The sequence below is a fragment of the Monodelphis domestica genome, chromosome 3, assembly GCF_027887165.1.
Source record: "Monodelphis domestica isolate mMonDom1 chromosome 3, mMonDom1.pri, whole genome shotgun sequence".
Classification (NCBI taxonomy): Eukaryota; Metazoa; Chordata; class Mammalia; order Didelphimorphia; family Didelphidae; genus Monodelphis; species Monodelphis domestica.
The window spans coordinates 401237247-401252445 of NC_077229.1; the positions used below are offsets into that span (position 1 = coordinate 401237247).

The 15199-nt window shown below is 37.9% G+C and overlaps 1 protein-coding gene across 1 annotated transcript in view; it reads right to left on the reverse strand.

Moving 5' to 3' along the window:
• Positions 1-1905: 1905 nt before the first annotated feature.
• The window catches only part of INO80C (INO80 complex subunit C), a 55746-nt gene continuing 42452 nt past the window's right edge, over positions 1906-15199 (reverse strand). Inside the window, exons 3-5 of the mRNA XM_001362923.3 lie at positions 8374-8485; positions 6990-7057; positions 1906-2316 (exon numbers count right to left, since the gene is read on the reverse strand). Coding sequence (XP_001362960.1) covers positions 2185-2316; positions 6990-7057; positions 8374-8485 — 312 coding nt within the window. The 3' untranslated portion in view covers positions 1906-2184. The remainder of the gene's footprint in view (positions 2317-6989; positions 7058-8373; positions 8486-15199) is intronic.

The window sequence follows — 15199 nt, forward strand, 5'->3', positions numbered from 1 at the left end:
TGCTGCACTCTACCTTTATCAGACTTCATCTGAAGCACTAGGTTCAGTTCTAGGTATCATGGGTCAAGATAGGTATTGACAAGTTGAAGGATGTCTAGAAGAAGGCAACGACAGTGGTGAAAGGTCTTGAGTCCATGATATATGAGGATAACCTGGACATGTTTAGACTGGAGAAAAAATGGCTCTGGGGCATGATAGCCATATTTTAAGTATAATAAGTATAAAAAATATAATAAGTATAAAAAAAGTATCTGAAAGACTTTCATGTGGAAAAGGAATTAAGACTTTTTCTTTTTGGCTTCAGAGGGCAGAACCAGGAGTAATGAGTATAAATTATATTTAGGCTTGATATCAGGAAAAAACCTAGTGATTCAAGATATCCAAAGGTGGAATGGGTTGCCTCAAAAGATGGTGGGTCTTTTGCTTGGAAGTTTTTAAGAAGAAACTGAAGAATAACTGACTGGATATAGTTTAGACAAACCTTCTTTTGGGGTATAAGTTGTGAACCAGATGACTGCTAATTCCTGCCCAACTCTCTAATTATGTGAATTGAATCTGAGAGAATGTCCCAGTAGTGGGGAAATAGTCTAAACTTGAATATACAGCTATAAAAAAGTAAATAGAAAAGGAAAAAAATGGTGATTTTCCCCAGGTCTCTACTTGCAGAAAGATAAGGAGAAAGTATCCCAATATCTATAATTTTCACTTACCTCCTCCTTAAAGAAACTCTAGAAATGCATCTATTTCTTGCTTCTGAAGGGAAACTGAGGCTCTTCTGGACTTTTATTGTGGATCACTAAAGTGAAGTATCCTGGTAAAAGCTGGAAACCCACCCTAAAGCTTCGGCACTCCCTTGGAGGTAGACTTTTCTCATTGGGCTCATCTCATTTTCAAAGAATGATTGAGCTCTATTCATTTCATTCAAACCAAGAGAATATCATATTCAGCAACAGAAATATTGTTTGAAGAATGATTTGTGGACATCCAGCTCCAGAGAAAGAACTGGTATAATAAAAACAGAGCAAGATATGGCGTTATATATGGATATATCTATTTGTTAAATGATGCTTTCTCTAGTATGGGAAGTGGAGGGGTGTGGGAGATAACTGGAAATTTTAATGTAACAAACTAGTTATTTTAAAAAAAGAATGATTGAGCTGACCACTACAGAAACCATGACAACAGATGAGCCCTCCAAAGGAGAGAATCATATAGAAAAAAAAGAGATCAAAGGTCTAAAGACCAAGCCTCTCTCTTTCCTGGGTAAAATAGTCCTAATCCCATTTGACGAGGGTGCTCATAACCTTTTTTTGTGTCATGGGCCCCTTTGCAAAGTGAAGCCTATGGACTGCTTCTCTGAATATTTGAAAATGCATAAAATACACAGGATTACAAAGAAGACTCAGACACTTCTAAGCTGTGTGACCCTGGGCAAATCACTTTACTCCAATTGCCTAGCCCTTAAGCACTCTTGTGCTTTGGATGGAATACTTAGTATCAATTCTAAGACAAAAGGTGAGGGTTTACAAAAAAATTTAAATAAAATGTAATGGATAACACAATAAAAAGGAAAATATCATTTAAAGGAAGTCAAGTTCAGACATGTATAAACCAATACAATTCTGGGAGAATAGATGAGGAAGCAAATGAGAACTTGTGAGGGTGGAATATGAAAAGTAGAGTTGTGGTCATTTTGTGTCCATGGTTTTTACTTACCAGGTTTTCTTTGTATAAAAGTTTCAACTGGTGGAGGGGGAAGCAAAATGCAAAAATGACTGACATAAAACAAAAGGCCTTAATAGCACTTATTTTTAATTGTATAGAGAATGTCCTGGTGTTATGTAAGAAAGCTTGTATGTATTGGGGAGCAAAAATTCAAAGAAATGCTTGCACTGAACCAACTGGTGAAATAAATAAAAAGTGATGTTTTATTACATTTTCCTTGTCAAATACTTGGGGCAAACCCAAACTGTGCTAGTATTTAATTTAGCTGAAAATGTCAAACTTCTAAAAAAACAAATAAGGAAAAATCTTAAATTATATTAAAACCAAACATTCTTTCCAAGGCACAATACTGGCATTTTCAGATTGACAACAATATGAATGTTTCCTGGAAACAAAATCTTGAGTCCAAAGTCTGCTTTTGAAAAAGTTCCATGCTTCCTCTCAGAAATTTCACCAGCCTTAGGGAACTATGCTTGTGGCCTTTCTCAGAGCCAGGTACCCTGTAACTACATCTGAAGGGAGCATCCGGATGTAAGCAAATTCTTCAATCGTGCTGAATCTTAACTTGCTCTGTGGATCAGTATAGTTTGCCTAGAAGAGAAACATTAAGGATGACTATAAATCAAAGAAATAAAGGTGCAATTTATCATTAAAATGGAAATTATTTGAAAGTCGAATGTATACACATGAACGTTTTATGTCACCACTGAGAAAGAACTAAGGTATTCACTGAGGTAGAGGTTCATTAATCCACCCAGGTCTAGTTAATCATTTAGAGCCCTGCAAGGGAGAAACCACCAACAGGCTTCCAGCAGTGATTCTCATTAGCAGAATAAAAAGCCACAATAACTGAGATGTTTATTCCTCATCCATATATATATCACTGTCCCTCCTCTTTTTCTGCTTTTACTTTGCTATCTGCAAGGCTGTGGTAATACCTACTTTCTATCTTGCTCACAGAAAGCTTCTCTTGAAGATTTCATGATGAAGCATGTCATCTGAATGAAGCTGACTTCAGAAAAAATGTATAAAAGGTTTTAAAATTTAGATAGTTAACTTTTAATTATCCACACATGGGATATCTGCTCCATAGTGGATTATCTGTGCACAAACACAGGCTAAGAGTGCTTCAGCTGACAAAGGATCAATTGAATTGTAGCCTATAAGGATATGGTCTTCAATTAATGAAAAGTCTATTCTTCTGCCTCTGAGAATTTACCTCTGAGAATTCTGAAATTACTTGGTTTCTCCACGTCACTAGATGCTATCTGGAAAATGGGACAGCAATACAAGAGACCAAACTCATTCTATTTTTTGCCAAATACAAACTGCTCTATAAATACTTCATATGAAAAACATTGGTTTAAGGTTTTTGAGGGTCCAGGTTTCTTCTTTCATCATTCTCTAATATCCTTTAATGAAATTGGTATTAAGCAGAGCTTAATTGGTGAAATATTCACTACCCCCTATTAAAGATAATTAGTGGGTATGTTATAGCCTCACTGGCTAATTAGTAGAATTTAGTTCCCCCAAAATGTTGGAACTTGAGATGTGAGCACAGACTTTTGTAAGAGCCAATTATATTTTTTATGAATGTTTTCTTAATTTGTGGCTCCAGACATACTGTTAATCACTTCTGATATTATGTCCAGATTGGACAGTTATATGATCATCTAATAATTATGACCAAGACTGCTAGCTAAAGAGATGAATTAGTTAGACACCATTCCCTGGAATACTGGACAGTTACACCTGCCCAATTCCTGTCCATATGTTGAGGTCCTTCCTATTCAACTGTCACCACTTCTACTGTCTCCTTGATCCCCTGGCCAGGAGTGAGTTGTTCCATTTTTGAACTAACAAAGCATTTTCTCCATCTCATAATGCATTTTCACATCATACCTTGTATTATAGTTATTGGCATATATATTACTTATTCTACCAGACTGCAAGCTTCATGAGGACAGGAATTGTGTCTTTCTCTTTCTAACTCCCCAAAGCACTTAGTAAACATTTGCTGAAATGAATATAGATGCTCAGGTTAAATGTTAATGAAAAAGATTTCAAGTACTATTTAATTAAGATAACCTAGGAATTAATATTTAGCCAAAATGATGGACTCCCTTCTGAGTCTGCTGTACCCAAGGTCCTAAAACTCTGTCGGTAAAAGTCCTGATTCAAATTTTACAACTTGTCACTTTTAAATATTTAAGACATTTTAATAAAGTATCTTACTTTCTGGGGGCAACTATAAAAAGAACAGCAATAATGTGTAATTAGTTCTAAACAAATGTTTTTATGAGCAAAATCAGTACCTCAGATATAGTATCACTTAGCAAGTGCTTGTATATATTTTGGTCAGTTCCTATAGAAACAAGACTCATTTTCATGAGAGACATTTAAATTTTAAAAGCATGTGAGTAATTGTTATGCACATAAATTGTATTATTTTATTTTCTCTGATAATAGCAAAGAGTTAAAAATACAAATTTCAAAAAGATCTAGGAAGGAGCCTTACAATTAGTCTAGTCTAATCTCTTCCTTCCTCTGTAATAAAAAAGCCCAGAAAGATTATGTGATTTGTCCAAGGGCACAGAGTTAAGAGGTAGAGATCCAGGATTAAAATTTGGGTCTACAACCTCCCAGCCCAGTGTAGTTCTCTCTACAAATTACTATCTCCTTAGGAAACTTAAATACGTAAACCACAAATATTTACAATTCCATAGCCTTTTTAAAACTTCAATAGTAACACATATGCATTTCAAAAATGTAATTGGTCCAATTCTCTCCTCTACATTTAGTCCTCAGCATAAATGAAATGCTGATTTTAAAAAAAAGGCTTTAATATTCTCTTTAATATAGGCCAGACAAAGCCCTGAACAAGCAACGTCAATGCATTAATGCCCTTTTTTTTCTTACTAGGATTTTAAAAGTCACTAAATTATAGCAATGACCAAGAAATATAGAAAGTCAGGTCAAAAATAATAAGATGACACTGTTACTAAATTATTAAACTGAAAGCATAATTCCTTTCTGTTAACAAATAGTAATCTACAAAAGTAGAAAGTGACAAGTACTACAATGAATAAGGAAATGTGAGGCCAGCAAAGTTAAGTGATTTTCCCCAGTTTTATGATCCCCACAGCTAGAAGTGCTTTCTCCTCTTAGGTTACCTTCTGTAGCAGTCCAGCCCATAGGTATTATAAAGAGACAAGGTTTGTGAATGGGCACATGGCCATTCTGCGCATGGCAATGAACTCTTTTCCAGCGTGGCTGAAGTTAGGGCACGAAAACCTGGCTTCCCTTTGTCTCACTCACCTGAGGATAAAAACCCCACCTTCACCTTGTCGTAATTTGCAATTATCCAATGGCAATACACTATGTAACTCATCTATATGTATTGAGGCATCATGTAACTTATCAATATGTATTGAGTTCACTGGCGTATCAAAGAGAATAAATTGGGAAGCCGTGGCCAGCTCCTCCCTCTGCTTCTCCTCCTCCTTCTTCAGCTCCTCCTTCTTGGACGAGCTATAGGTTTGCTATCTCCACCTTTCTCTCTTCTCTCTATCTTCACCTGAGGCCTGGCCTTCGGCCAGGGGTCTCTCTTTCTTTTCCAATGCTAATACCTAGCATTCTCTAATTCTTTAGTCTCTATTTATTCTCCCAGCTGAGCTATATCATCCTCTGACCAGTGTAGTGTTAAAATGGATCTCTGGGCGGAAAATAGCCTTCCAGTAACGTCCATTGATCGGAGCGTGGCTGCGGCTCCCAAATATTAATAATAACTGATTACTGACTCATCATTGACATCTCAAAGGTTGGCTTCACGCCCTTCGCGGGATCCAAAACTTCTATCCCTTTTCTATTTTCCTACCATAAAGCTTGTCGCTGGCAGGAGGCTTTACCAGGTATCTGGAATATAATTATGTATGAAGTTGCTTTCCCATTAGAATGTAAGCTCCTTGAGGACAGGCATTCTTTTTAAAATTTTCTTTGTAACCCTAGCACTAAGCATAGTGCCTGGCACATGGTAAGTTTTAATAAATTCTTCTGGATTTTTTTTTTAAGTTTTCATTAATGTTTTCAAACTTAATTGTTTTTAGATAATATAATTTGTGGGAATTTGCATAGTTGCCGAGATGTAACTCCTGTGTTGAAGTAAAATATATCAATCATGCTGAATGTAATATATAGGGAAGACTGATGATTTTGGGGGTGTAGCTACCCTCTCTATAAATATTTATCCCTCTGGATAACATCCCAAAAGAATCATAAATCTTAGAGCTGAAAAGCACCTTACGAGATAATTGGATTCAGGTTGGCCTTCCTGTGGATAAGGTATTCTCATTCCCATTTTATAACTGAAGCAATAGAGACCTATAAACATGTACTGACTTGCCCACAATCACACAGAAACCTAGTGAAAGCATTGGGATGAATGCCCAGATCTCACAGGATAACAGAGTCAAAGCTAGATCATTTAGTTCATCCCTCTTAATTTAAAGAAGAGAAAACTGAGGCCTGAAGAAGTTTAAATGCTTTTCCCAGGGTCCCTTCCCCCCATACTTGTGGGGATCCCACTCTGGCTAGTCAGTGTTTGAGGTAGGATTTAATCCCTATCTTTTGACTTCAAGTCTGGGGCTCCTTCCATTACACTGCCCTGTTTCTGTTCATCACACTGACTTATCCAAGATAGCACAACTGGTCAGTTAAGTGAAGAGGGTGGTACTAACAACAGGCTTCCTGTCTCTGGGTCCAGTGTCCTCTGCATTCTATTATACTGCCTTCCACAGTGAGGGCAATCTTAATAATGGACTGTCATAAGAAAGCCTTAGCTGTGAATGGTTTGGTGATCCAGCCACCTTTAATATTTCAATGACCTGCAATGACATGGTTATACCCCTCCAAAGATGCGAAAAACAATGCCACACATGCCTGAGTAGGCTGTTTCATGAATTGCTGTGGCTAAAAAAAAATTCATCACCTAGTTAGTGGTCAATCTTCTTGGTGACCAGGCTCTCTAAATTTAGCTTGGCTGGTCCTCATCGCGTGGGCTATACTCAAAGCCTTTCCAGACTCTGCTTCTAGGGGACAGTCTTCATGGTAGGGCAGAACATCACTACCAGAAAAACTACCCAAAGTAAATGTCCTACTGGCTAAGTCAACAATGTCATTTTCACACATGAAGGATGGATTATCTAAGCAGATACTTATCAGGGAACTTTAGCCAATTTTAGATATAGATATGGATTAATACTTACGACAAGTCCTGAAATATCAGAATACTTCCGGGCTGGTTTAAAAGAAGGGGGAGCATCTATACTGAAGTCTAAAAGGTTAAAAAAAAAGAAGGCATAAGCGCTTTTCAAATAATTAACAAGACTCGTAAAATTTAGTTAAATTATTACATAATTATAGAACTCTCTAAGGACTAACAAAAATGTGAAGGAAGCATATGGGCTAGAATAGCCATGAAATTTCCTCAGTTATTATGCACTGATTCACTAAGGGTTGGATCCAAGGCTGATTGTGCTTTTCCATGCTGTGTTCTTCTAGTCCTACAAAACTATTATAATCAGAGAATGGGAAAGACCTATTACTCTAATCTCTTTTCCCATTCTTTCCAGCTCAACCTATAAACTCAAAGTAAGATTTTTTTTTTAAATGAAAGATTCTCTCCATCATGAAGATATTTTAAAACATCGGATTGTTTGACAGCACTACAAATCAACATTCAATGACTGGATGTTTTAATTTTCATTCAGATATCTGGTGTCTTGTAGACAGCTGCAACATAGTTTGCTGGAAGAAATGCCATAGCACTGAGCCAGACACAGAGTGAAGCATAATAAGCTTTTTGTCTATACTGTGTTTCCAAAAGTGGTAGAAGAGACTCTCAAAACACATACTATTACTTAGACATAAATATAATACAGCCTAAATCATGCCTACAGAATCAATCAACTGCATGTAGTCTACATCTGACATAAAATAGTTAGTTATTCTATAAAGTAGGAGTCAATCTATGCTCTAAAAAATCCATTAAAATAGGATTCTACTCTATTTTAGAACAAAATGGAAGAGAAAAATATCTGTTAAAAATAAGCTCATGTAATAGAGAGCCACATTATGTCAGCACATACTAGTCTAGATGGTAATGAAATGTTAAGACTTGACAGTAAAAAAAAAAAAAGAGAAACATGAAGTTAGAAGGGTCCCTTGGAAATGATCTATTGCACCCCTTCCCCTTGAAGCACAAATCCCCAACAAGTCATCCTTCTTCCACTTAAAGTCTGTTAGTGAAAGAGAATTCACCAACCACAACACAAAGAGCAGGTAGTGAGTGATCTTTGTATTCAGTTATTTGGGGACCAAAACCAACTATGTATAAATATGTTTAGCTTGCACAAATATAGTAGTTTAAGTTTTACCAAATGCTTTACATACATTCTATTTTCATGTGAATATCCATATTCTCTTTATAGACCACCACTACAAAATACTAAAGAGATAGATGTTTGCCAGTTGTACTGTTGGAACGTGTTTATCAATGGTGGTGTGGACACACAAAAATAAGTTGGTTTTAAGATAGTCATTTATGGGAATATTGTCTATAAACACATGCAAAACATCTAAACCACATACAGCTAGGATCGTTGAGTTGCCATGGCAATGCCCTTTCAGAAGCAAGAATTTGTTTCAGGTTCTTCCAGGTCCTGTTCTTCTTGCCTGCCACTGCTCCCCCAATGCCTGAGTGCTGGAAGGACAAACATGGTGTTAGAAGCTTCTCATCCTGAAACTGACATCTTCATTGATTTTTCTTCAAACTGAACAGACATTCTTCATCTTGTCAACCATCAGTTGTTACCAAGGTTAACTTAAAGAAATAGTGCATTGCATACTTTAATCTTCATTGCAAGAATTAAGTTTGTAGATTATCAAAACTAGTTTGCTGGAGATTCTTAGGAAAGAAAAGTGAGCTTTTCACATGCAAATAGAAAGACAAGAAGACAATGCTTAGTTCAATACTGCTAAACTCCACACCACAGGAATTTCCTACCATTCAAATCATTTGCCTGATTAGTGCTAAAATCAAAAGTAAACTTTGGGTACATCTTGCCCACAAATTATTAGAGATCCTGAAGACACAAATGAGCCTGCAAAATGTCCTCTATGGCACTTGCTTTTCTTTCATTAATTAGACGAAAAATGGGGAAAGGAGCTATTGAACCCAATACAGGTTAAAACAGCCATTTTGCATTTTCTAAGCTATCCACTGGTGACCATCTGGTACCAACAATAAATACAATGTGAATGATCAAATATGATTGTTATGGATTCATTTATTATATCCCTCAAGAATCACAGGAAGAAAAACATTCCCATTTAATGAGTCATAATCTCAATGGCTTGGCAATCCTACTATGACCTTTAATAAAGACTAAAAGTAAAAGGAGCCCAGAAGTTCCAGGAAACCTTATTCTTTCATTAATAATTATTTCGTGCCACTTATCAAAACTCACAAAAATTATCTGTGATAACAAAAATCTAGAAACAAAATGTGCCCAATGATTAGGCAAGGCAATTTATTTTACTCCTCTCTAATCAATTCTTACAATAGCTGTTTTGAAACTTCTCTTCCTTCCTTAAGCCTTCCACTGCTTTTGTCTATCACTCAACCCTTTCAGCTGAGGACCTTGCCTCATTTTGGAAAAACTAGTAAGTCTTCTCCAAAAGCCTCTTCTTTTCCACCATCTCACCATGCTTTCCCTTCATCCTCCATTATTTCCTCCTTATTCTAGTCTCCAGATGAAGATGTGGTCCTTTTTAGCAATGAAAGAAGCTGGATCTGTGTTTTTCCCTTCTTCTCTAACAGAGTGCTCCTATCCTCATCATCTTTCCCTCTCTAATCTTCAGACTCTTTCTCTTAGATCTTTCTGTTGCCTACAAACACTCTGAACTTCAATTCATCTTCCACACAGCTCCCAGAGAGGTCTTCCTTAAGTGTAGGTATGTCTATGTCATCCCCTACTCAAAAAACTCAAATGACTCCCTCTTGCCTCTAGGATCAAATATAAACTCTTCTATTTAGCATTTTAAAACAACCTGATGGCTTGTAGAGAGCCATTTCCAGTCATTTTACATACCTCTCCCTCCACACACTCTAAAATTCAGCAATCTGCTCTACTTGCTGTTCTTCATATATATTGCTCCATCCCCTATCTTTGTGCCTTTGCACTGGCTGACCTTCAAGCTTAAAATGCTTTCTCTCCTCCTCTTAGAATTTCTAGCTTCCTTCAAGAAACTTGATTCTGGTTCTGGTCCCCCAGCTGCTAGTATCATCATCTTTAGGGTTACCGTGCATTTAACTTGAAAATGTTTTATGAAGACTTATATGGATGCATATTGTCTCCTTCTTGAGGGCAAGGACTGTTTCATTTTGTTGCTGTATCCTCAGTGCCCAAAACAGTGCCCAGTACATAGCAGACATTTAATAAATGCCTGTTGATTGACTAATGGACTAAAAAAAATGGACTAAAAAAATGGCTGAATAAACTAACGCATAAAAATATAATGCATATATATATTAGGCAGAAGACCTAAGTTCAGATCCCACCTCTAACTACCTCTGTGACCTTGGGCAAGACACTGACCTCTGGGTGCCTAGTGTCCTCATCTATAAAATGAGGCAGCTGACCTAGATGACCTCTGAGACTCCAAGTTCTAAAGTTATGATCTTAAGAGCACTAAGGGATTACAAATATGAAAAATTTGGAGAAACATAAAAAGACATATGAATTTTGATACAGACTGATAAAAGTACAGTCAAAAGGACAATCTATACAAAGATTACAACAATCAAGTCCACACTTAAAAGACAATTTAATTCAAGTCAAAATCAATGCTGTTAGTCCTGCACTATAATAATCACTGAAATTTTGAAAGTTCTAAAGTTTACAAAAGTAGTTCATATGTGGTATTTCGTTTGATCTTGCAGTAACCCTGTTAAAAACAAAAACACTACAAGACAACTCTTAAAAAAATTTTATTTTAGATATGAGGGAATTGAGGCTCAGAATGTTTAAATGATTTAACTATGGCCACACAGCCAGCAAGTGTCACAAGCAGACTTGGAACCCTGGACTTCCTGACTCTAAATCCAATCACTTCATTCATTACACCATATTGTCTTAATTATCAAGTTAAAGCACAGACTTTTCTTTCAACAATCCACAAACTACAAAAATAGAAGGTAACAAGAACTATCAAAATGTGCACAATCACACAATTGGGCAGTTTGGCAGAACTGTTTCCAGGGAATGTATTTTTGAAGAGGGACTTATTTGATTGTTCAATCTACTGGGTCATAACAAAATACAAGGATGAAATATTTTTTTAAAACTCATGCAAAAAAGAACGAATTATCCTCCTAACTTACTGTTTCAAAGAGGCCCCTTGTTATCCTCACATATTGGAGAAACAAGGTATGGCCATTTAAAATTCTGATTAACTATGACTTGTAGATGATTTGTTCCAGGGACCATGACTTAATATGCATTTCATTCAAACTTGTATGATAATTTCTGTTATTATGAGGCTCTCTTCTAGCTCACTTGCAAGGTTAGTGCAGAGGAAAAGCTTATAGATCACAGCATCTCTGCCTCTGCTCTAGTTCATTTATTGCCCAGAGCTACTCTGAAGCATAATACTTTCACTGTTTCTTTTCCTTCTCCACTTTTCCTCCACATTTCCTGTCTTGCTCCTCTGCTACAGAAGCTGGCTTTTCCTAGGTCCCCTGTTCTACTCACTTCAGTTATCCAATCTCTCCTACTCTGGGGAGGAGCAGCATCACTTGGTTGCCTGAATTCCTCCTGGGGAGAGTAGCAAAGACACCACTCTCTTAAGCTTTTCACTTTATCAGTTGGCAGGAAAACTGGGCTTTTACTGTTCTATAATTTCGGACAAAGATATGCCCAAGCAGTATGGTTCATTTTTTTTTTCTTTTTTAACATGGACTAGTCAAACTATAAAATAAATGCAACCCTCACCAGCATGAGTAACATTCTTCCTAATTTAGGAATTACAAGAGGCACTGCTTTTTGACACACATTTTTCACTGCACATATGTCTTTTCTTCCTCCCAACCCTCATGAGGATTTTTAAAAAGATCATCCATTTTCTGTAGCTGCTGTTATACGAACTCTTCTACTTTTTCAGGCACAGAAAAGAGAAGCCTCTGCTTGACTTCAAAAGTTCCCTAGCTGAGCCACATCTAGCAAAACCGTTTTCTTAGGAAGGGACAGGAAGGGGATCTTCCTATAATCCTAAAGTCCTATCAGCTAAAACCAGTTATGTGCTCACAACAAAAAGTCAAAACAAACAGCAGCAATAAAGAGCAACCTCTAAGATTTAAAATTCCAATCACAAAATAAATTCTCTTCTGCCAGCTCTCGACTAAGAGAACGAGAGAAAGGGCAGGCCAAAGGAGGTCAAGACAAGAGAGTCTGAACCAGTGCAGGGCTGTTGAGTAAGAGGTGCTAAGTCAAGGCAAAAACTGGTTTAGAGAAGGCACATGCATTCCAATGATCCCAAAGATCAAGTTAAGATCAGAATTAAGTAGATCAGGCCAAATAGGCTAGATACTGAGATGAAGTTAATAGGTCAGATCAACATACAGAGTTCCTGACTAGACAAGATGGCAAAGGAAGGAGAATTTGATTAAACAGACGGGGTCAAAGTGCAGGGTTCAAATTAGGAATAAGGAAATAAGTGGAAAGCAAGTATCTAGACTGAGAAATCGGGAAGACCCTCCTGGGATCTATGAGAGGTAGGTGGGCCACCAATAACAGCTGAATCAATTTGCAATTAGCCATCCCAAAACAGAGGCTGTCGACCCATTCCCTGGCATTAAAAGTTTTCATTGTTATAGACGGATGGGTGCTGGCAGGTCTGTGCTGCCGCCCAGACCTAGGTGCATGTTGTGGAGAGCTGAAGCAGGGACAAAAGGTAGGCCCTCTGGGGAGTCTTCCTTTGGCTATCACAATGCTCTGTGTACAGTGGATGCTTCACAGTTTTGTTGTTGCTGTTGTTACTGCCTGATCAATTTTATCAAAACCCTCTCAATGGGAAGGTTTCCAGTTCACATACAAGGATGATGCGTCTGACCCATCAATCCAATGTGTATACCTTTAAAGTTGTTTTTCTACCTTCACTGCTCCTAATTAGCAATCTGTGGCCTAGTCCCTGATTCCTGACTATGGCTGTAGTCTTGGGCGATGGAACAGAGCCAAGTTAACTGCCACATAAAGGAAATGAGCATCAGTGCCACCAGCCCCATGAACCAACGGAGCTAATACAGAACTTCAGTCTTCAAGGCTGACAAAATGATTGCTATGTACATGATTTCCAGCTACAGGTAAAATCCTGTTTCAATGAATATCACTGTAACCTTCAGTGCTATAAAAATGAGCCTGCTTCTAAGCCCCGGCCCACACTGCTTTACCGATGACGGTGTATAGAATTCTATTAAATGAAAAAAACTGTATTCTCAGGTTTCTGCCGACATATTTAACAAAAATGTTCTACCCCCCCCCCATATTATCCAGCTTATTACAGGTGGGTGGGCAGATAGCATATTAGTTCAATAGCTCACATATATCACAGACAAACATGGCACAATGTTTGTGGCCTATAACGAGCTGGACCTAGATTTGAAAAGGAATACAAAAATAAGCTGAAATGAATTTGAGAACCTGCACAATACTTTCAATGATCCCAACTTGCTCCCAGCTGCAAAAGGCTAAATTTTTAAACTCTCACAATCTTTCCACGATGCTATAGGACAGCAAAGCATAGACTCAATCAAATAACAAATATTCATTAAACATCTACTACTTGCCAGGCATTCTGCCTGGCCCCTAAATATACAAAAACAAAAATGGCTTAGTCCCTGCCCTCATAGAGTCTACATTCTACTGGGAAATCAGTCTTAGAAGAATCAAAGTTGTTGTGATATCTCTGGAGCTCACAGGCAGAAAAAGCTGATCCAAAATCCAAACCCAGGTCTTCTGACTTTTAATTCACTGCTCTTTCAACTAGATCTTGCTGCATCTTTAATCCAAATGTTATTTAGGAAAAGGTTTTAGAGGAACATAAAGTAAATTAACCAGATGAGAAGGGAATACAAGGAGAGGTGGGGATAAAGCTTCTAGGAAGAAGTTATAGAAGAAAGTTTACACTGGAGACCAACTAACAGAAATGGAAGCACAGCTAGGTGGCTCTGTGGATTGAAAGCCAGGCCTAGAGATGGGAAGTTCTAGATTCAAATCTGGCCTCAGATACTTCCTAGCTCTGTAACCCTAGGCATGTTACTTAGCCCCATTGCCTAGCCCTTACCATACTTTTGCCTTGGAACCAATACAAAGCATTTATTCTAAGTCAGAAGGTAAGGGCTTAAAAAGAAAGAAATGGAAACCAGGGTCCATCAGACTCAGGCTGAAGATATAAAGCAGAATACTATGCTGAAACAGAGACAAAAACTACAAATATGAGAGGGAGGGAGGGAAGGAAAGAGGGAGAGAGAGACAGAGAAAGGGACACACGGGGGGGGGGGAGGAAGGGAAGGAGGAAGGGAAAGGAGGAAGGAAGAGAAAACCTCCTAGGATTTGTCAAAAATGCAGGATTTATAATTAGGCACGTTCCCAATAAGTGTTGATCTATAGCTATGTTGGCAAACCTATGGCACACATGCTGGAGGCAGCTGCTCCCCTCCCCTCTCCACACGTACTTGAGGCATGACTTGCCCCTCCACCCAGCAATCCAATGGGAGAGCTTCCTCCCTTCCCTGTTGGGGGTAAGGTGCCTAGGGCTCACATACGGCATGAGGGCTACAATTTGTGCACTCAGTCTCTAAGGTTTCTAAAAGGTTCACCATCACTGGTCTAAAGTGATCAAGAAGAGGTTTTTGTAAAATGGATACAGTTATAGCCTAGTTGAGATTCAATAGGCACTAGGTACTTCTCTTTCTCCCACATCTTTCCATCAGGATGGTTCTCCAAACCTGATACCTCTGATTCTTTACCCTGAACTATCAGATCCCCTACATAAGATAACCAGAGCATATATCTCCATTCCTGCCTTTACTAGCCACTTCACCATTGCCTCTGACCTCACCCCATCCTACCCTGGGATCTGGAATCAGAACAAAAACTGTGATATCCCAAGAATTCTAAAAATACAATACATTTTCCAAAACATATATCATATTGGGGCATCTGGGTAGCTCAAAGAATAGAGAGCCAGGCCAGGTGGGAGGTCCAGGGTTCAAATACTTTCTGGCTATGTAACCCTGGGTAAGTCATAACTCCTAGTGCCTGGCCCTTACCGCTCTTCTGCTTTGGAACCAATATTTAGTATCAATTCTAAGACAGAAGGTAAAGGTTAAAAAAAAGATTATGTATTATACACAAAG